The sequence below is a fragment of the Protomyctophum parallelum genome (genome assembly GCF_964188405.1).
Source record: "Protomyctophum parallelum genome assembly, chromosome: 7".
In the NCBI taxonomy this organism is placed as follows: domain Eukaryota; kingdom Metazoa; phylum Chordata; class Actinopteri; order Myctophiformes; family Myctophidae; genus Protomyctophum; species Protomyctophum parallelum.
Window position 1 is genome coordinate 2,761,123 of NC_139705.1, and position 21,295 is coordinate 2,782,417.

The 21,295-nt window shown below is 42.8% G+C and overlaps 1 protein-coding gene across 1 annotated transcript in view; it reads right to left on the reverse strand.

Annotated features, from left to right (window-relative positions):
• The window catches only part of LOC310861373 (protein NLRC3-like), a gene marked incomplete at its 5' end in the record, with an annotated part of 53,385 nt that overhangs the window by 17,378 nt on the left and 14,712 nt on the right, over positions 1-21,295 (reverse strand). The window contains 3 exons of the mRNA XM_083768794.1: positions 10,270-10,391; positions 12,363-14,238; positions 16,097-16,109. Of these exons, the coding sequence (XP_083624920.1) occupies positions 10,270-10,391; positions 12,363-14,238; positions 16,097-16,109 (2,011 nt within the window). The remainder of the gene's footprint in view (positions 1-10,269; positions 10,392-12,362; positions 14,239-16,096; positions 16,110-21,295) is intronic.

A 21,295-nucleotide genomic window follows, 5' to 3' on the forward strand; every position in this document is an offset into this window, starting at 1 on the left:
TATGCAAAAATGCTTACTGTGCCAAAAATATCAAAAGTTACAATAGGAGGCAGGGCGTTTAGGTCCCAGGCACCTCAGCTGTGGAACCTTCTCCCGGCTTCGGTCCGTGGGGCTGACACACTCTGCACATTCAAGACTAGGTTGAAAACCTTTCTCTACGACAAAGCCTATAGCTAGGGTTGTCTCCAAGTCTAGCTGGATACCATAGTCGTACATTGTTGTGTGGGTCTGTCTCCCAGCAGTACTTGTAATATACACTATATAGGCTCCAGTAAGGCCTGCCACTAATCCAACATCCGGGGAATCTCTCCCCGGAGTCTCTTTTCGTCCTCCCCGTCGCAGTTCTGTGGACCTCTAATATTAACCCCCAACTGACTGCCGAGTGTGACCGTGGATCAGGCCTCTTCATGGAGCCCACCAGAAGTGTGACCTGGACCCGGCCTCACAGAGCTCGACCAGATGTGGACCAGATGTGGACCAGACCCCTCCACGGAGCCCACCTGTCTATTTCTGTCTATTTCTCTCTGTCTATCTCTCTCTCTCTCCCTCTACCCCCCCCCCCCCCCCGACACGGTCGAGGCAGATGGCCGCCCACCCCAGAGTCGGGTTCTGCCTGACGTTTTCTCCTCTCCTAAAGGGGAGTTTTTCGTTGCCATTGTCGCAAATTCGCAATATTGCTTGCTCTGGGTGGATCTTTGTTGGTTGTAAAGTGTCTTGAGACAACTCGTTGTGATTTGACACTATAATAAAAATTGAATTGAATTGAATTGAGTTTGAATTTACCCCATAATATTGCATAACCTACAATATTATAACATTTCATAACCTACAATATTATAACATTTCATAACCTACAATATTATAACATTTCGTTAGCCTCATAGGATAAATGCATAAGTCATTTTTTATGATTTTCGGATAATAAGGAAAAACACATTTTCTCGCAAGTATGTAAGAGTTTTTAATGCAGATTTTTACAATGGTTTCCTGAGGGGTTAACAAAATGTTTTTTACAAAAAGATAAACATGAGAGTCATTCCATAACAAAAAAAAGTGACTTAGGCCATTTTCAAGAAAATAATCTGTGACTTAGGCATTTTTTAATACATGTCTACTAAACACCTGGGGGTCTATTAGAGTAATGTTAACTCCATACTAAACACCTGGGGGTCTATTAGAGTGATGTTAACTCCATACTAAACACCTGGGGGTCTATTAGAGTGATGTTAACTCCATACTAAACACCTGGGGGTCTATTAGAGTGATGTTACCATACTAAACACCTGGGGGTCTATTAGAGTAATGTTAACTCCATACTAAACACCTGGGGGTCTATTAGAGTAATGTTAACTCCATACTAAACACCTGGGGGTCTATTAGAGTGATGTTAACTCCATACTAAACACCTGGGGGTCTATTAGAGTGATGTTAACTCCATACTAAACACCTGGGGGTCTATTAGAGTGATGTTAACTCCATACTAAACACCTGGGGGTCTATTAGAGTGATGTTAACTCCATACTAAACACCTGGGGGTCTATTAGAGTAATGTTAACTCCATACTAAACACCTGGGGGTCTGTTAGAGTAATGTTAACTCCATACAGAACACCTGGGGGTCTATTAGAGTGATGTTAACTCCATACTAAACACCTGGGGGTCTATTAGAGTAATGTTAACTCCATACTAAACACCTGGGGGTCTGTTAGAGTAATGTTAACTCCATACAGAACACCTGGGGGTCTATTAGAGTGATGTTAACTCCATACTAAACACCTGGGGGTCTATTAGAGTAATGTTAACTCCATACTAAACACCTGGGGGTCTATTAGAGTAATGTTAACTCCATACTAAACACCTGGGGGTCTGTTAGAGTAATGTTAACTCCATACAGAACACCTGGGGGTCTATTAGAGTGATGTTAACTCCATACTAAACACCTGGGGGTCTGTTAGAGTAATGTTAACTCCATACAGAACACCTGGGGGTATATTAGAGTGATGTTAACTCCATACTAAACACCTGGGGGTCTGTTAGAGTAATGTTAACTCCATACAGAACACCTGGGGGTCTATTAGAGTAATGTTAACTCCATACAGAACACCTGGGGGTCTATTAGAGTGATGTTAACTCCATACTAAACACCTGGGGGTCTATTAGAGTAATGTTAACTCCATACTAAACACCTGGGGGTCTGTTAGAGTAATGTTAACTCCATACAGAACACCTGGGGGTCTGTTAGAGTGATGTTAACTCCATACTAAACACCTGGGGGTCTATTAGAGTAATGTTAACTCCATACTAAACACCTTGGGGTCTGTTAGAGTAATGTTAACTCCATACAGAACACCTGGGGGTCTATTAGAGTGATGTTAACTCCATACTAAACACCTGGGGGTCTGTTAGAGTAATGTTAACTCCATACTAAACACCTGGGGGTCTGTTAGAGTAATGTTAACTCCATACAGAACACCTGGGGGTCTATTAGAGTGATGTTAACTCCATACTAAACACCTGGGGGTCTATTAGAGTGATGTTAACTCCATACTAAACACCTGGGGGTCTGTTAGAGTAATGTTAACTCCATACAGAACACCTGGGGGTCTATTAGAGTAATGTTAACTCCATACTAAACACCTGGGGGTCTGTTAGAGTAATGTTAACTCCATACTAAACACCTGGGGGTCTGTTAGAGTAATGTTAACTCCATACAGAACACCTGGGGGTCTATTAGAGTGATGTTAACTCCATACTAAACACCTGGGGGTCTATTAGAGTGATGTTAACTCCATACTAAACACCTGGGGGTCTATTAGAGTGATGTTAACTCCATACTAAACACCTGGGGGTCTATTAGAGTAATGTTAACTCCATACTAAACACCTGGGGGTCTATTAGAGTAATGTTAACTCCATACTAAACACCTGGGGGTCTGTTAGAGTAATGTTAACTCCATACTAAACACCTGGGGGTCTGTTAGAGTAATGTTAACTCCATACTAAACACCTGGGGGTCTATTAGAGTGATGTTAACTCCATACTAAACACCTGGGGGTCTGTTAGAGTAATGTTAACTCCATACTAAACACCTGGGGGTCTGTTAGAGTAATGTTAACTACATACTAAACACCTGGGGGTCTATTAGAGTGATGTTAACTCCATACTAAACACCTGGGGTCTATTAGAGTAATGTTAACTCCATACAGAACACCTGGGGGTCTATTAGAGTAATGTTAACTCCATACTAAACACCTGGGGGTCTATTAGAGTAATGTTAACTCCATACTAAACACCTGGGGGTCTGTTAGAGTAATGTTAACTCCATACTAAACACCTGGGGGTCTATTAGAGTAACTGTTGTTTGCTGTGTATGCAATGTAAAAATGCCCAAGTCACACAAAGTGAGTTAGGCGGCAACGTAAAAATGCTCAAATCACACAAGTGACTTAGGCAGATCATCATTTTTGAAGATTGTGAGCTTTGTGATTGGCTGAGGACATAGGCGATGATCCAGAACGATGCAGCAGCCCCAGGAGATCACCTGTATGCAGAAATCTCAATTTCGCCAAAAAATGACTTAGGCATTTATCCTATGAGGCTAACGATTTCATAATATCGTTAGCCTCATAGGATAAATGCCTAAGTCATTTTTTGGCGAAATTGAGATTTCTGCATACAGGTGATCTCCTGGGGCTGCTGCATCGTTCTGGATCATCGCCTATGTCCTCAGCCAATCACAAAGCTCACAATCTTCAAAAATGATGATCTGCCTAAGTCACTTGTGTGATTTGAGCATTTTTACGTTGCCGCCTAACTCACTTTGTGTGACTTGGGCATTTTTACATTGCATACACAGCAAACAACAGTTACTCTAATAGACCCCCAGGTGTTTAGTATGGAGTTAACATTACTCTAACAGACCCCCAGGTGTTTAGTATGGAGTTAACATTACTCTAATAGACCCCCAGGTGTTTAGTATGGAGTTAACATTACTCTAATAGACCCCCAGGTGTTCTGTATGGAGTTAACATTACTCTAATAGACCCCAGGTGTTTAGTATGGAGTTAACATCACTCTAATAGACCCCCAGGTGTTTAGTATGTAGTTAACATTACTCTAACAGACCCCCAGGTGTTTAGTATGGAGTTAACATTACTCTAACAGACCCCCAGGTGTTTAGTATGGAGTTAACATCACTCTAATAGACCCCCAGGTGTTTAGTATGGAGTTAACATTACTCTAACAGACCCCCAGGTGTTTAGTATGGAGTTAACATTACTCTAACAGACCCCCAGGTGTTTAGTATGGAGTTAACATTACTCTAATAGACCCCCAGGTGTTTAGTATGGAGTTAACATTACTCTAATAGACCCCCAGGTGTTTAGTATGGAGTTAACATCACTCTAATAGACCCCCAGGTGTTTAGTATGGAGTTAACATCACTCTAATAGACCCCCAGGTGTTTAGTATGGAGTTAACATCACTCTAATAGACCCCCAGGTGTTCTGTATGGAGTTAACATTACTCTAACAGACCCCCAGGTGTTTAGTATGGAGTTAACATTACTCTAACAGACCCCCAGGTGTTTAGTATGGAGTTAACATTACTCTAATAGACCCCCAGGTGTTCTGTATGGAGTTAACATTACTCTAACAGACCCCCAGGTGTTTAGTATGGAGTTAACATCACTCTAATAGACCCCCAGGTGTTTAGTATGGAGTTAACATCACTCTAATAGACCCCCAGGTGTTCTGTATGGAGTTAACATTACTCTAACAGACCCCCAGGTGTTTAGTATGGAGTTAACATTACTCTAACAGACCCCCAGGTGTTTAGTATGGAGTTAACATCACTCTAATAGACCCCCAGGTGTTCTGTATGGAGTTAACATTACTCTAACAGACCCCAAGGTGTTTAGTATGGAGTTAACATTACTCTAATAGACCCCCAGGTGTTTAGTATGGAGTTAACATCACTCTAACAGACCCCCAGGTGTTCTGTATGGAGTTAACATTACTCTAACAGACCCCCAGGTGTTTAGTATGGAGTTAACATTACTCTAATAGACCCCCAGGTGTTTAGTATGGAGTTAACATCACTCTAATAGACCCCCAGGTGTTCTGTATGGAGTTAACATTACTCTAATAGACCCCCAGGTGTTCTGTATGGAGTTAACATTACTCTAACAGACCCCCAGGTGTTTAGTATGGAGTTAACATCACTCTAATATACCCCCAGGTGTTCTGTATGGAGTTAACATTACTCTAACAGACCCCCAGGTGTTTAGTATGGAGTTAACATCACTCTAATAGACCCCCAGGTGTTCTGTATGGAGTTAACATTACTCTAACAGACCCCCAGGTGTTTAGTATGGAGTTAACATTACTCTAATAGACCCCCAGGTGTTTAGTATGGAGTTAACATTACTCTAATAGACCCCCAGGTGTTTAGTATGGAGTTAACATCACTCTAATAGACCCCCAGGTGTTCTGTATGGAGTTAACATTACTCTAACAGACCCCCAGGTGTTTAGTATGGAGTTAACATTACTCTAATAGACCCCCAGGTGTTTAGTATGGAGTTAACATCACTCTAATAGACCCTCAGGTGTTCTGTATGGAGTTAACATTACTCTAACAGACCCCCAGGTGTTTAGTATGGAGTTAACATTACTCTAATAGACCCCCAGGTGTTTAGTATGGAGTTAACATCACTCTAATAGACCCCCAGGTGTTTAGTATGGAGTTAACATCACTCTAATAGACCCCCAGGTGTTTAGTATGGAGTTAACATCACTCTAATAGACCCCCAGGTGTTTAGTATGGAGTTAACATCACTCTAATAGACCCCCAGGTGTTTAGTATGGAGTTAACATTACTCTAATAGACCCCCAGGTGTTTAGTATGGAGTTAACATTACTCTAATAGACCCCCAGGTGTTTAGTATGGTAACATCACTCTAATAGACCCCCAGGTGTTTAGTATGGAGTTAACATCACTCTAATAGACCCCCAGGTGTTTAGTATGGAGTTAACATCACTCTAATAGACCCCCAGGTGTTTAGTATGGAGTTAACATTACTCTAATAGACCCCCAGGTGTTTAGTATGGAGTTAACATCACTCTAATAGACCCCCAGGTGTTTAGTAGACATGTATTAAAAAATGCCTAAGTCACAGATTATTTTCTTGAAAATGGCCTAAGTCACTTTTTTTTGTTATGGAATGACTCTCATGTTTATCTTTTTGTAAAAAACATTTTGTTAACCCCTCAGGAAACCATTGTAAAAATCTGCATTAAAAACTCTTACATACTTGCGAGAAAATGTGTTTTTCCTTATTATCCGAAAATCATAAAAAATGACTTATGCATTTATCCTATGAGGCTAACGATATACAATATTATAAAATTTCATAACATACAATATTATAACATTTCATAACCTACAATATTATAACATTTCATAACATACACAATGTTATAAGTCCTGTCCAGTTTTGTTTTTGGCAGCACATTTTGATTTTAGTTTTTGTCATTTTAGTCACCTGGAATGTTTTAGTGTTTAGTCTAGTTTTAGACACCAGCTCAGTGGCCTTGTGGTTAGAGTGTCCGCCATGAGACTGGGAGGTCGGGGTTCGACCCCCGGCCGCGTCATACCAAAGACTCTAAAAATGGGACCCAGTGCCTCCCTGCTTGACACTCAGCATCAAGGGTTGGATTGGGGGTAAGTCCCTGCGACATACTAGCGTCATGTCCAGGGGGTGTTCTTGTACATCAAGCTGCCTCACGCTACTGAAACAGGAGATAGGCTCCTGCCCTATGGGCCTCATGGCTCGGCAAGGCTACTTACTTAATAGTTTTAGTCGACTAAATGTCATAAGATTTTAGTCGACTAAATCTACTGTTGATTTAGTCGACTAAAATGTATTGTGGCGGGCCTTGATGTCGTCATGACTGATTTTGGCTGAAAATAGTCGATCTACAAGCTCACAACAGGTCGCAGCATTGTGAGCTTGTTTAAGAATTATGAAAGAATTATCCAATGTGGTACATTTTTCTTTTCTTTTTTGTTAACCCAAGAAAAGGAAATGAGCAGCTCCAAACATTGCATCAAACATATGCAGATATAAGAAGTGTCTTATATTATTAATATTGATCCTTTTCACAAGCAACAACTGTTAACTTATGCTCCTTTACCGGAGTAATTAAAAGAACCGTGGCAGTTAAAATATCATTATTGAATCTGGAGCTTAGACAAACTATGTTGCTTATAAGTAGAGCTGGGACTCGATTAAAAAAAAAATCTAATTAATCAGAGGCTTTGCGATTAATTAATCTAGATTAATCACATTTTAATCGCATGTCATTATTTGACCGGAGAACAGTGAGAAAGCAATTTTTTCAAATGGATTTTGGTATACTAGTGAATCAATGAATAGTGAATACATAAGTTTAAGCAATAAAACATTGTTTTTGTAGTAATAGGGGTAATAATTCTTTATTGAATAATTGCACACAACTGTGCTGTAATCCACGCTACCATCGGATAGCCTTTTAAATCCTATTTCCAATCCACGGGGACAAGCAAAGTGATCTCAGCGGCTTCCCCCAGTCTGGTGAACTGTCTGCGGTTTCTGGTGGTGTTATTGTCTGAAGAGGACACGGACACTTGGTGCGCAGGTCCGTCTGAAAACTGTCCAGTGACAACGTTCCGTATTGAAAAAAATAGTGATTAAAATGTGTAATTTTTTTTAATGCATACATTTTTCTGTAGTTAATTAATCGTAATTAATTGCAATTAGTCCCGGCCCTACTTATAACTTAAGTTGTCCATGGATATTCAGCCATTATACAGCATTGATAATTTCATTCGCCAGCTACTACACTTAAGACAACATTATCTTTAAATTATTGCCAGGATGTGTGTTGTGCACCTTCATGCTAGACAGATGATGACACACACATGGTCCCTGGAGGATGGACCCTTCAGATCATATCACACACATGGTCCCTGGAGGATGGACCCTACAGATCATATCACACACATGGTCCCTGGAGGATGGACCTTACAGATCATATCACACACATGGTCCCTGGAGGATGGACCCTACAGATCATATCACACACATGGTCCCTGGAGGATGGACCCTACAGATTAAGTGACTCCATGGCCTTTCCCTCTAGGTCAACTTTGTACCACTGTTTTTTATATTACATCGCATCGAGGGACTCTCTTTGATAATTAACCAGACCTACAAGCTGTCAATGTGTTGCGATGCAAAGCACTGTATGCTTATAGATCTGTGAGTGACACCTTTCAACTTGTTCTACTGAGTGCTTTCACCACAGTGAAGCGGGTTTAACGTTGGGTATTTTGGCTGTCTTTTATGGTGTTAAAAGGGGTGTGGAACAATGCAGAACATTGCAGGCAATACACACAATACCCATAATACCACACAATACCACTAATCACTATTTGAAATGCAGACAACTTTTATGCCAACCTTCATTTATAATTATAGTGTTAACTGTAATGGCAGATTGACTCTAGGATGTTTCTATTCACTTGAACACTAACCGAGCCTTTCTGCAGTTCCTCACAGCTGGGACCAGTCTCCTTCGCCCCTCCTCTGATGTGTTGTATTTGTCCAGGTCCAACTCTTCCAGAACCTCCTCTGACATCTGCAGCATGACGGCCAGAGCTGAACACTGGGTCTCAGACAGTTTCTCTGTTCTGTTCTCTGACTTCAGGAACTGTTGGATCTTCTGATGTAGTGAGTGGTCGTTCATCTCCATCAGACAGTTTGGGAACCACAAACCTAGACTAATAGAGTGATAATAGATTAGTACAGTAGGTAGATGCAGACTATTGATTACGTATTAATGCGTACCACGGTAAAGCTCGATAACTGTGGCGTAGCTACAAGGGGTTGAACGTTGAAAATAGCCGATCTGCAAGCTCACAAGTGTTGTGTCCTCACCGCGCTGTGATTCAATTTAGTTCAATTTTATTAAAGTGTCGATTCACAACAAGTTGTCTCAAGACATTTTACATGTAGAGCAGAGAACCAACATAGATCCCACCCTGAGCATTAAGACATTTGGAGACAGTGAGCTTGTAGATCAGCTATTTTCGGTGCGCAACCACGTTGCCATGTCGAAGTAGCCTATACATTTGCCTTAAAGGGATATTACACGATCAATATCAAGCTTATTAATACATTCTCACAAAAGCATTCATATTATATTCACATAATACAGTACATAATAAAACAGAAGTGATCAAAATAAATGTGGTAAATGTATCTTACTTTAGAACTTCCAGTCTACAGTGTGGGCTCTTCAGTGAAGCACAGAGTCCTGAGTCCTGCAGGTCGTTTTCACTGAGGTCCAATTCTCTCAAATGGGAAGGATTAGAGCTGAGAGCTGAAGACACATCTTCAACGTCTGTCTTTCTGAGTTTACAGCCAGCAAGTCTGTGAATGCAGATTAAATAAGAGATTATCAAAACAAATTATACCGAATACCCTGACAAGCAAGAATTGTAGGTATTTCATTTAGTTTGACTCGGCTGCACAGATACATGTTGTGTTTGAGTCTTCCGTAATATTCGCCAATTTACCAAATTGGTTTAAAAAATGTTTTAAAAGTAATTAAATTGTACCTTTAGAAATGTGCAGATACTAGTCTGTATACACTTAAACTGTTACTGTTGAGTGAGAAACCACACTAGTTAAGCTAATCATCTGGGGACCCCCTTGGGGGTCCAGACCCTCAGTTTAGGAACCACAGACCTAGACTAATATAATGATATTTGATTCGTACAGTAGGTAGATGCATTATATTGATTATGTGTTGATCTGTTGCGTACCTCAGTAAAGCTTGATAACTGTGGCGTAGCTACAACGGGTCGCACGTATAAATTAGACAATCTACAAGCTCACCAGCATTGCGTCCTCGACGCGTTGTGAGTTTGTACATCAGCTGTTTAAGGTGTGTAATCCAGTTGTATGACGAAGTAGCTCAGAAGCTTATACATTTGCCTTAAAGGATTATTACACTTTCAAACCTATTTGGGTAATTTTAACATCTACTCAGGCCCATAAGCTTGGGTTACCTGCATGATATCAAGCTTATTAATATTCTCACCACAGCAATCAAATTATATTCACATAATACAGTGCATAATAAACAGAAGTGATTAAAATAAATGTGGTAAATATATCTTACTTTAGAACTTCCAGTCTACAGTGTGGGCTCTTCAGTGAAGCACAGAGTCCTGAGTCTTGCAGGTCGTTTTCACTGAGGTCCAATTCTCTCAAATGGGAAGGATTAGAGCTGAGAGCTGAAGACACAACTTCAACGTCTGTCTTTCTGAGTTTACAGCCAACAAGTCTGTAAATGCAGATTAAATAAGAGATTATAAAAACAAATGATACCTAGTTCACTGTCATTGAAGTTAACTAAAACATCTCCTATCTAGTTATCCAGAGATATAGACACCACTTGACAACACATTTTGATATCAAAGACTTCAACCAGCAGTTGAAGTGAGTGAAATGAAGACTGAACAACAACATTGGATATTTACTGCCTAAACGTTGTAAAAGCTTTACAAACAAGCTGCTGGAGACCAGCATTCAGTCTCTATTTCTGTTCCCTGTCTCCTCAAGCTGGGCCACAGCTGTAGGCTTTACTGTTAGTTTGAATTGACCCCAATATTGTAATATTGCATAACCTACAATAGTATAACATTTCATAACCTACAATATTATAACATGCATCATAACCTACAATATTATAACATTTTATAACCTACAATATTACAACATTTCATAACCTACAATATTATACCATTTCATAACCTACAATATTATAACATTTCATAAACTACACAATGTTATAAGTCCAGTGTTGTTTTTGGGACGCCGTGTCATTAGTCAGAAGGTTCATTGTTCCGAAATGACTATCCCTATCTCTATCTCTAACCCTAACCTAAACCTAACCGCAAGCACGGGATCAAACCTAAACCTAACCGCAAGCACGGGAGCAGTGCATGTTCGGACTAACGGGACTTCGGATCTATGGGCAGTTCCCGTTTTTGGCAGCATTGATTTTAGTTTTAGTCATAGTCTCTTGAATAGCTTTCATTTAGTTTTAGTCACATTTTAGTCACCTGGAATGTTTTAGTGTTTATTCTAGTTTTACTCGACTAAATGTCATAAGTTTTAGTCGACTAAATCTACAGTTGATTTAGTTGACTAAAATGTATTGTGGCGGGCCTTGATGCCGTCATAATGACAGATTTTTGCTGAAAATAGCCAATCGCAGCATTGTGAGCTTGTATAAGAATTATGAAAGAATTATCCAATGTGGTACATTTTTCTTTTCTTTTTTGCTAACCCAAGAAAAGGAAATGAGCAGCTCCAAACGTTGCATCAAACATATGCACAGATATAAGAAGTGTCTTATATTATTAATGATCCTTTTCACAAGCAACAACTGTTAACTTATGCTCCTTTAACGGAGTAATTAAAAGAACCATGGCAGTTCAAATATCATTATTGAATCTGGAGCTTAGACAAACTATGTTGCTTATAACTTAAGTTGTCTATGGATATTCAGCCATTATACAGCATTGATAATTCCATTCGCCAGCTACTACACTTAGGACAACATTATCTTTAAATTATTGCCAGGATGTGTGTTGTGCACCTTCATGTTAGACAGATGATGACACACACATGGTCCCTGGAGGATGGACCCTACAGATCATATCACACACATGGTCCCTGGAGGATGGACCCTACAGATCATATCACACACATGGTCGCTGGAGGATGGACCCTACAGATCATATCACACACATGGTCCCTGGAGGATGGACCCTACAGATCATATCACACACATGGTCCCTGGAGGATGGACCCTACAGATCATATCACACACATGGTCCCTGGAGGATGGACCCTACAGATCATATCACACACATGGTCCCTGGAGGATGGACCCTACAGATTAAGTGACTCCATGGCCTTTCCCTCTAGGTCAACTTTGTACCACTTTCAAAAGCTTTGGCTGTTTTTTATATTACTTCGCATCGAGGGACTCGCTTTGATAATTAACCAGACCTACAAGCTGTCAATGTGTTGCGATGCAAAGCATTGTATGCTCATAGATCTGTGAGTGACACCTTTGTGTTGTTAAAAGGGGTGTGGAACAATGCAGAACAATGCAGACAATACAGACAATACCAATAATCATTTGAAATGCAGACACCTTTTATGCCAACCTTCATTTATAATTATAGTGTTAACTGTAATGGCATATTGACTCTAGGATGTTTCTATTCACTTGACTACTAACCGAGCCTTTCTGCAGTTCCTCACAGCTGGGACCAGTCTCCTTCGCCCATCCTCTGATGTGTTGTATTTGTCCAGGTCCAACTCTTCCAGAACCTCCTCTGACATCTGCAGCATGACGGCCAGAGCTGAACACTGGATCTCAGAAAGTTTCTCTGTTCTGTTCGCTGACTTCAGGAACTGTTGGATCTCCTGATGTAGTGATTGGTCGTTCATCTCCACCAGACAGTGGAAGATGTTGATACGTCTGTCAGGAGAGACATCATCACGAGTTAACATCTCCTTCAGGTTCTGGGTGGCTTTCTGGATCTCCTCTGGACTTTCTTCCTTTACGTTCTTATTCTGACCCAGCAGACCTCCTAACAGACCCAGCAGACCGCCATACAGACTTTTCTTTGGCTCACCCAGCAGGCCTCCTAACAGACTTTGGTTGGACTCCAGTGAGAGGCCATGAAGGAACCGAACAAGTAGGTCCAGGTGGCCATTTTTACTCTTCAGGGATTTTTCCATAGCAGCTTTCAGGAAGTCGGAGAGGGAGCTCTTACCCCTGTATTTTTCATCTTCCAGGAATGTCTTCAGTACCTTCATGTTCTTCTCTGTGAAACAGTGGTACAGGTAGACTGCAGCCATCAACTCCTGGATGCTCAGATGAATAAAGCTGTAGACAGTTTTCTGAAACAGCACACACTCTCTCTTGAAGATATGCGTGCACACTCCTGAGTACAGCGAGGCGTCTTTCACATCAAGACCACACTCTTCCAGGTCTTCTTGGTAGAACATGATGCTACTTTTATCCAGGTGTTGAAACGCCATCATGCTCAGGTTCAGAAGAACTTTCCTGTCAGTCTCTGTGAGCTGCTGTTGAGTCCCCTTTTCTTTTGCTTTCTTTTTGACATCATGAGTCTCATCATACTTCTGCTTCTTCCTGTTTGTCTGAACCATCAGGAAGTGGCAGCACATCTCAGACAGGGTCTTGGGCAGCTGTCCAATGGTGGTGTGTGTCCTCAACATGTCCAGCAGAACGGTAGCAATGATCCAACAGAAGAGTGGGATGTAACACATGATGTAGAGGCTCCTCGATGTCTTCAAGTGTGAGAGAACTCTGTCGGCCAGCTTCTCTTCACTGAATCTCTTCTTGAAGTACTTCTCCTTCTGGGGGTCTGTGAACCCTCGCACTTCTGTCACCATGTCAACACATGCAGCAGGGATCCGATTGGCTGCTGCAGGTCTGGTGGTTATCCAGAGGAGGGCCGAGGGGAGCAGATTCCTCTTGATGAGGTTTGTCAACAGAGCATCCACCGATGATGTCACTGTGACATCAGAGATGATTTCCTTTTTGTCGAAGTGCAATGGAGACCTGCTTTCATCGAGGCCATCGAAGATGAAGCAAACTTTCCAGGCAGCGAGCTGCTCTGCTGTGACCTTCTTTAATGTTGGGTGAAAATCATGGATCAGGTTGAGAAGGCTGTACTGCTTATCTCTGACCAAGTTCAGCTCCCGGAATGAAAAGGGAACCACGAGATCTATATCTTGATTCTCCAAACCTCTTGCCCAGTCCAGAAGAAACTTGCACACAGAGAATGTTTTTCCAATGCCAGCGATGCCTTCGGTCAGAACACTTGTGCTGGGTGTCTTTCTGCCAGGGAGGAGGATCTTAAAGATTTTACTGCAGTTGATTGGTTCATGGAAGGTCTTCATGTTGGAAGCTGTTTTAAGCTGTATCACCTCATGTTGGCGATTAACCCCTTCACTCTCTCCCACTGAGATGTAGAGCTCTGAGTAGGTGCCGGTGACGGAGGTTCCAGACTCTTCCGTCATGTCGTCTTTCGCTTCATCAAAACTGTTGAGACTGTCCTTATAATCGTTCAAAATACTGACATCTGAAATGAGAAGAACATTTATGTTTTAAACATTGAGGTTAATTTATAACTTTACATGTATACAGCACACATTCATTATAATATAATGAATGTGTGCTGTATACATGTAAAGTTATAAATTGCATAGTTTCTGGAGGTATTTAATATAATATATTAAATACCTCCAGAAACGATGCAATTTATTCAGAAAAACAGGCAAAAGTAACAACACAAGATCAGTTGTTTTTGTCCAGCTGTTGAGTTGATAGTTGTTTAGCTTCATTATATGCACTTGGATATAATTGTTACAGACAATAATTATTTGAACATTTAGTCTATGATTTCAATTTATCAGCATGCATTTTCAATGAGTGCACATTCTTACTTTGTCCACCTGTGTTTTGACTGGGTGTCTTCAGTCCAGGTGTTGTTTGACTGGGTGTGGTGAGTCCAGATGTTCATTCCATATAAAAAAAAGACGAGCAAAGTGGGCAAGGATTATGAATTCGGTGGCATTTCACATTGCAAAACGATATGGAAAAATGCACTATAGGTTCATTCATTATAATAATTTCCTATAGAATGTGTGTGAGTGAGAAATATTCCATGTTATGTGCTTAATTTAAGGCATTTATGCTTCAGAAAAGAAAACCTTTGCTAGCCTTGGTGATAAGGTCATACAAAGAAAAAGTTGGTGCTACCTAATTTGTGGTGGCGCTACCAACTGAAAAGGTAGGTGGCACCAGTGCTACCTTTGAAAAAGTTAGTCTGGAGCCCTGATTGTAACAGTTATCTCCTTAAAGGCCCAATGTCACGCCCCTCGGGAGATAAGAACGGCTATCAAACAATGCTATCATGATGATGACGTGATAGTGCCGATTAACTTTCCCCATCGACTTCTATGCGGGCTCGCCGGGCTTGGTGACAGTAGTAGCATAGCAACATATGCTACTATTTTGGTGTCACATTTAGCTTCATACTGGGTGAAAGTCTCATTCAAAAAAAAAAATTGCTCGAAAATCTTAGTTACAATGACATTGAGTTGACGTGTTTTTTGTTTTAGGGTAACTGTTGCATAATCGCAATTCCACACTCGAGTCCCATGCCCCGGCCATCTAGCTCTCTCTCTCGCCCGCTGACATGCCCTCAACCACGGCTAAGTTCAGCCTGCTGCGGAGCCCTGCTCACAGGTTGAGTAGCGGCACTGCACCGGGCTAAAATGCATATCAGTCTTCAAATATCCTATGTACCACAACATTGTTCAAGTACGTGTGTTTATGCTTATTCATTATAATAATCAATATCGCTATGATGATTTATCGCCGCGCATGTAGTCTAGCCCGTCTCAGATGCCCCCTCTCACCACCGGGGCACTGAGCCTAGTCTTCTGGTCATGCAGGCTGCAGTGCTCATAGCACACACACAGCACACAGTGAACTGGGCATGTGTGTACACACACACACACACACACGCACACACACACACACACACGCACACACACACACACACACACACACACACACACACACACACACACAATCTTTTCGAGTTTTCACCTCCTCCATCATGCCCGAAGAGAGAGAGGCATTCTGAGGCCGCGGACAACCCGGGCTGTGTGTGTGTGTACACGTGTGTGTGTGTGTGTGTGTGTGTGAGTGAGAGAGAGAGAGAGAGAGAGAGAGAGAGAGAGAGAGAGAGAGAGAGAGAAAGAGAGAGAGAGAGAAAGAGAAAGAGAGCCCCCCTCCCCACTCGGCTCGGACAACCAGGCCGATAATTCATCATAGCGACATATTGATTATTACAATGAATACAAACAAACACACTATAGTTCACTTGAACAATGTTGTGGTAACTAACTACGGTATTACAGTGGGTGTACAGTCAGCCTGCGGCTGAGAGGGGAAGAAAGAAAGGGAAGAGAACAGTAGTCGCGCTGCAGGGCTCAGGGCTCTACTCAGAGCGGGCAGACAGGGTTGTTGGTGGCCGGGGGAACGTGGGACTCGAGTCCGAAATTTGCACTTGTGCTGCAGTTACCCTAAAAAACCCACGCCAACCTCAATTGCATTCTAACTAAGAGTTTTTTCAATTACATTTATAGCCAATATGACGCTAAATGTACAGTCAAAAAACGCTAGCCTGACGTAGTAGCCACTTGTTGCTAGCGCCGTAGCCCATCGCGAACGCTTTCAAACTGTTTTCAGTCAGACCACGTGATGTACTGTACCACCCATATTAATTTCGGGGAGTGGCATTGGACCTTTAACACATTCCGACCAGGATTAATGCATGTTTTTATGAGGGTACCTACCCTAGGGGACACGGGGAGACAATTTACAATTTAGGCATTTAGCAGACGCTCTTAATCCAGAGCGAGTTACATTAAGCAAGAACAAAAGCATGGGAATACATCACATAAAAGCATTTATCATGAAACATGCGTAAGCTAAGAAAGTAACAGTGGAATATCTATAAAGTAACAGTGGAATATCTATATAATGAAACTATACATACACTATACATATAAACTATACATATTTACTACTATGCTATACATAATGTACTATGGCGTGCTATGACTATATACAATGCAATTATAGTGCTGTCTACATAACATGCTATAAGTCTGTGTCAAATGCTATCTAAGTCAACAGAAATGCTATCTAAGGGGGTAGGGTAAGTGCTATGGGCCATGATGGAGTCTGAAAAGGTGGGTTTTCAGGCTACGGCGGAAGATTGGGAGTGATGCTGCAGTTCTGATGCATGCAGACCATGTGAGGGTACCTACCCTAGGGGACACAGGGAGAACATGTGAGGGTACCTACCCTAGGGGACACAGGGAGAACATGTGAAGGTACCTACCCTAGGGGACACAGGGAGAACATGTGAGGGTACCTACCCTAGGGGACACGGGGAGAACATGTGAGTGTACCTACCCTAGGGGACACGGGGAGAACATGTGAGGGTACCTACCCTAGGGGACACGGGGAGAACATGTGAGTGTACCTACCCTAGGGGACACGGGGAGAACATGTGAGTGTACCTACCCTAGGGGACACGGGGAGAACATGTGAGGGTACCTACCCTAGAGGACACGGGGAGAACATGTGAGGGTACCTACCCTAGGGGACACGGGGAGAACATGTGAGGGTACCTACCCTAGGGGACACGGGGAGAACATGTGAGGGTACCTACCCTAGGGGACACGGGGAGAACATGTGAGGGTACCTACCCTAGAGGACACGGGGAGAACATGTGAGGGTACCATACCCTAGTGGACACAGGGAGAACATGTGAGGGTACTGTGGGGTCTCGCTAGCGACACCCCGCGATGGTAAGTGCGTTGCCAGGGCAACCAGACACGCTGTCAGACAGAAGACGCCTCGGGCAGCTAGGCCCGCCCTCGTAGTAGGGAATGTCTACGTGACAAACCTCCTCCTCCGCCAGATTGAGACGATGGAACGACCACACCCAAATCAGCAATCGGCCACACCCGCAGTATAAAAGGAAGATTCAGTTCTGAGTCTGACAGCGGCTGGTTCACACACACGCTCATGGAGGCACGCACAGCAAATACCGTCGGGGGGTAAGAAGAAACACACACTTCCACCACCACCCATTCATGTATGTGTATATTCCTGCATGTGTTGACTGTCACTCTCCTCTCACCACAGGCTCTTAGGAACGGTCCAGGAAACGTCAGAGCGACGGAGAGTATCGGACTGTACGATTAAAACAATAAAGGAACAGGAGTTCCATTTTCACACATCTCGCTGTGGGAGGAAGGCAGCCCCGCCACAGCGACGGTGACGCTGAAACCTCTATAATAAGGTCGGAACGAAACCTGTTATTATTAATATTATATTGAGCACTGTCTGGCATACAGTCGCTCATTTGATTCGCCGAGAATGGCCTGAAGATTTATGCTCTATCGGAGCTGAACCCCCCGCTATCGGGAGAGAAGACCCGCTACAGTTAAAGATAAAGACCGATGACGTCACCCGAAGCAAGGGAACCCCGCCCCGTCTTATCGTGTTAAACAGAGCCCTCCAGTGAGGAGCGTGCTATCAGAGACTGTATATACTGAATTGAAATCTAATGCTCTGTTCTCATCCTCCTCCTCCAGGCTGAAGAAAACGCCTGTGGAACAGACATTTGTGTGGAATATAATTTGCCCAGAAACCTACGTGGGGTTTCTCCTTCTGCCTGTAAAATAATTTCCTTGTTGATGAAATAAAAAAGCCGTTGAAACTGCTGCAATTCCCTGTCCCGCCTGGTCCTTGGTCGCAGACATTACACAGTACCTACCCTAGGGGACACGGGGAGAACATATGAGGGTACCTACCCTAGGGGACACGGGGAGAACATGTGAGGGTACCTACCCTAGGGACACTGGGAGAAGATGTGAGGGTACCTACCCTAGGGGACACCGGGAGAACATGTAAGGGTACTATACCTTAGGGGACACTGGGAGAACATTTGAGGGTACCAACCCTATAGGGACACGGGGAGAACATGTGAGGGTACTATACCCTAGGGGACACGGGGAGAACATGTGAGGGTACTATACCCTAGGGGACACGGGGAGAACATGTAAGGGTACTATAGGGGAAACGGGGAGAACATGTGAGGGTACCTACCCTAGGGGACACGGGGAGAACATGTGAGAGTACCAACCCTAGGCGACACGGGGAGAACATGTGAGGGTACTATATCCTAGGGGAAACGGGGAGAACATACAAACTCCACACAGAAAGGCCCCTTCGCCAACCCCGACTCGGGCATGGGCATTGATGACGCAGGGGAGAGAACACGCCCCCAGCGCCCACAACGGGAATCGAACCCAGGATCTTCTAGATGTGAGGCGACAACACTACCGACTGTGCCACTGTCCCCCCTCTTGGTTTTATTTTTGATAAAGATTTTAAACTTAATAAACAAATCAGCTCCGTGGTTAAAACTCTCTTCTTCCAAATTCCAATCATCGCCACGGTCAAATCCTACCTCCCCCTAAAAACAGCTGGAGATGGTTATCCATGCTTTGATTTCATCAAGAATAGATTATTGCAACTCTTTGTATATTGGCATCGACCAGGCATCACTCAGGCGTTTACAGCTAGTGCAGAACACAGCTGCCCGCCATCTCACCATCAGTATAAAATATGTTATAGTGTATTGCATAAGGAGAAGACCCTGGAGCAGCACGGACATTTAGAGCCTTTTATTTAGGTGCTGAGTATACAAACGACTAACGTTGCGGTCTTCATCAGAGTCATGACTCTGATGAAGACCACAAGGTCGAAACATTAGTCGTTTGTATACTCAGCACCTAAATAAAAGGCTCTAAATGTCCGTGCTGCTCCAGTCTCTTCTCCTTATGCAACTCATGATGTCCTTGCACCTGTGAAGCACCAGATCAGCCGTTTCAGGCTTGAGGCGCGTTGGTAGACTCCCTTTATGTTATAGTGTATATTGTATAGTGTTATAGGGCCTGATTCTTCAACGCGTTTCCGCTAGCGTCACGTCAATATATCAGCGTAAAGGCATTTACGTGGATTTCCCACATTAATTTGGAATTCATAGAAATGACCGTGAACTTGACGCTCACTTAGGTTTGTCGGAAACTCCGCCAAATCCTCCGGGACCTCTTTAGGTGGCGGAGAAATCTACGCAAGCATACACTTGCGTATAGATTTATTCAGAAGGCTTTAGTCTTCATGCTGAATCAATAAATTGTTCCCAAATCTCAGATAAAATATGTAGGCATGTGTCCCCAACATATTGGTCGATCAGCACATAAAAAAATGATAGCCTATATATATATAAATATATATATAAAAGCCGAGTGCACTTGTATGCCTAAATGCATGCATTAGGATATTTCTATCATGCGCGATTGGGGCTGCTCACTCGGCAGCCTTCTACTCGAAGTGCAACGGTTGTGAGCTTGTAGATCGGCTCTCGTGGACTCGCGCTGCATGTTAAAAAACAAACTCACAATTATAATAAGAACATAGGCTTATCTGCATTCTGCACTGTACGAATCCAACATTGTTTAGTGTAGTAATGCCTGCAGTTGCAGTATACGGCAGGCCTATTGAAATTGTTTTGTTACGGAGCTCCTTGAGTCAGTTGACGGTCGGTGTGTGTGTGTGTGTGTGTGTGTGCAGGGTGTGTGTGTGTGTGGGGGGCAGACAGCAGCGTGCTGCCGATCCGATTCACATTGGAAAATGAATAGGGCTATATAGCCCTATATAAAAAATAGAAGACCACATTTATAGCCTAATGAATGGCATCAGCGTGTTTGAAAGCCAGCTCACCTCCACCCCTCCGCGCTTGTTCACAAACATGACGGACAGACTTTATAATAATGTATATTGATATTGATCACATGCATGGATGCTACACACAGAATAGTTTAACTCACTGGATAAACTCACTGGATTATAATTTCTTCAGACAAGAGGATCCCAGGCCTATAGGCCATTCACTTATGAATGTATAGGCTACTGTTCTTTATCGCGCAAACAGTGTCGAGGGCCCATGCCCCCCTCCCTCCCTCTCTCTCTCTCTCTCTCTCTCTCTCTCTCTCTCTCTAGCTCTCTCTCAAAAGACGACTTTTGCATTGACATATATCCGATATTTTAAATATCGGATATGTTTTACCTCTGCAAAGGTGTGAGTGAGCACCCGCCTTGGTCCCGAACTTAATTAAATAAATTATAATGATATTGCTTCAGCGGAGCACGCACCCGTTGTAAGCTTGGAAATCTTTCCTATTTCCTTTGGATTGAGGTCAGTACAGTAAGTTTGTACATATATAGTAGCCTACAGTGGTAATATACAATGGTGCAGTCTGCGGCTGCAAAGCCTTTTTTCTTTTTTTGACAGACGGATCTCAAACTGCTGTCTGCTGAGTCATGCTTGAAGCCTTTTATGGTGCGATATGGGGCGTGGATCTATGCAGATGAGGTTGTCGGGTGCTTTTCCGATCACTTTGCACCCGCTGCTTTCAGTATGACATACACCTGCGATACGCCTGCGTACCTGTGGTACACACCACTCTCTGAATAACACGTCA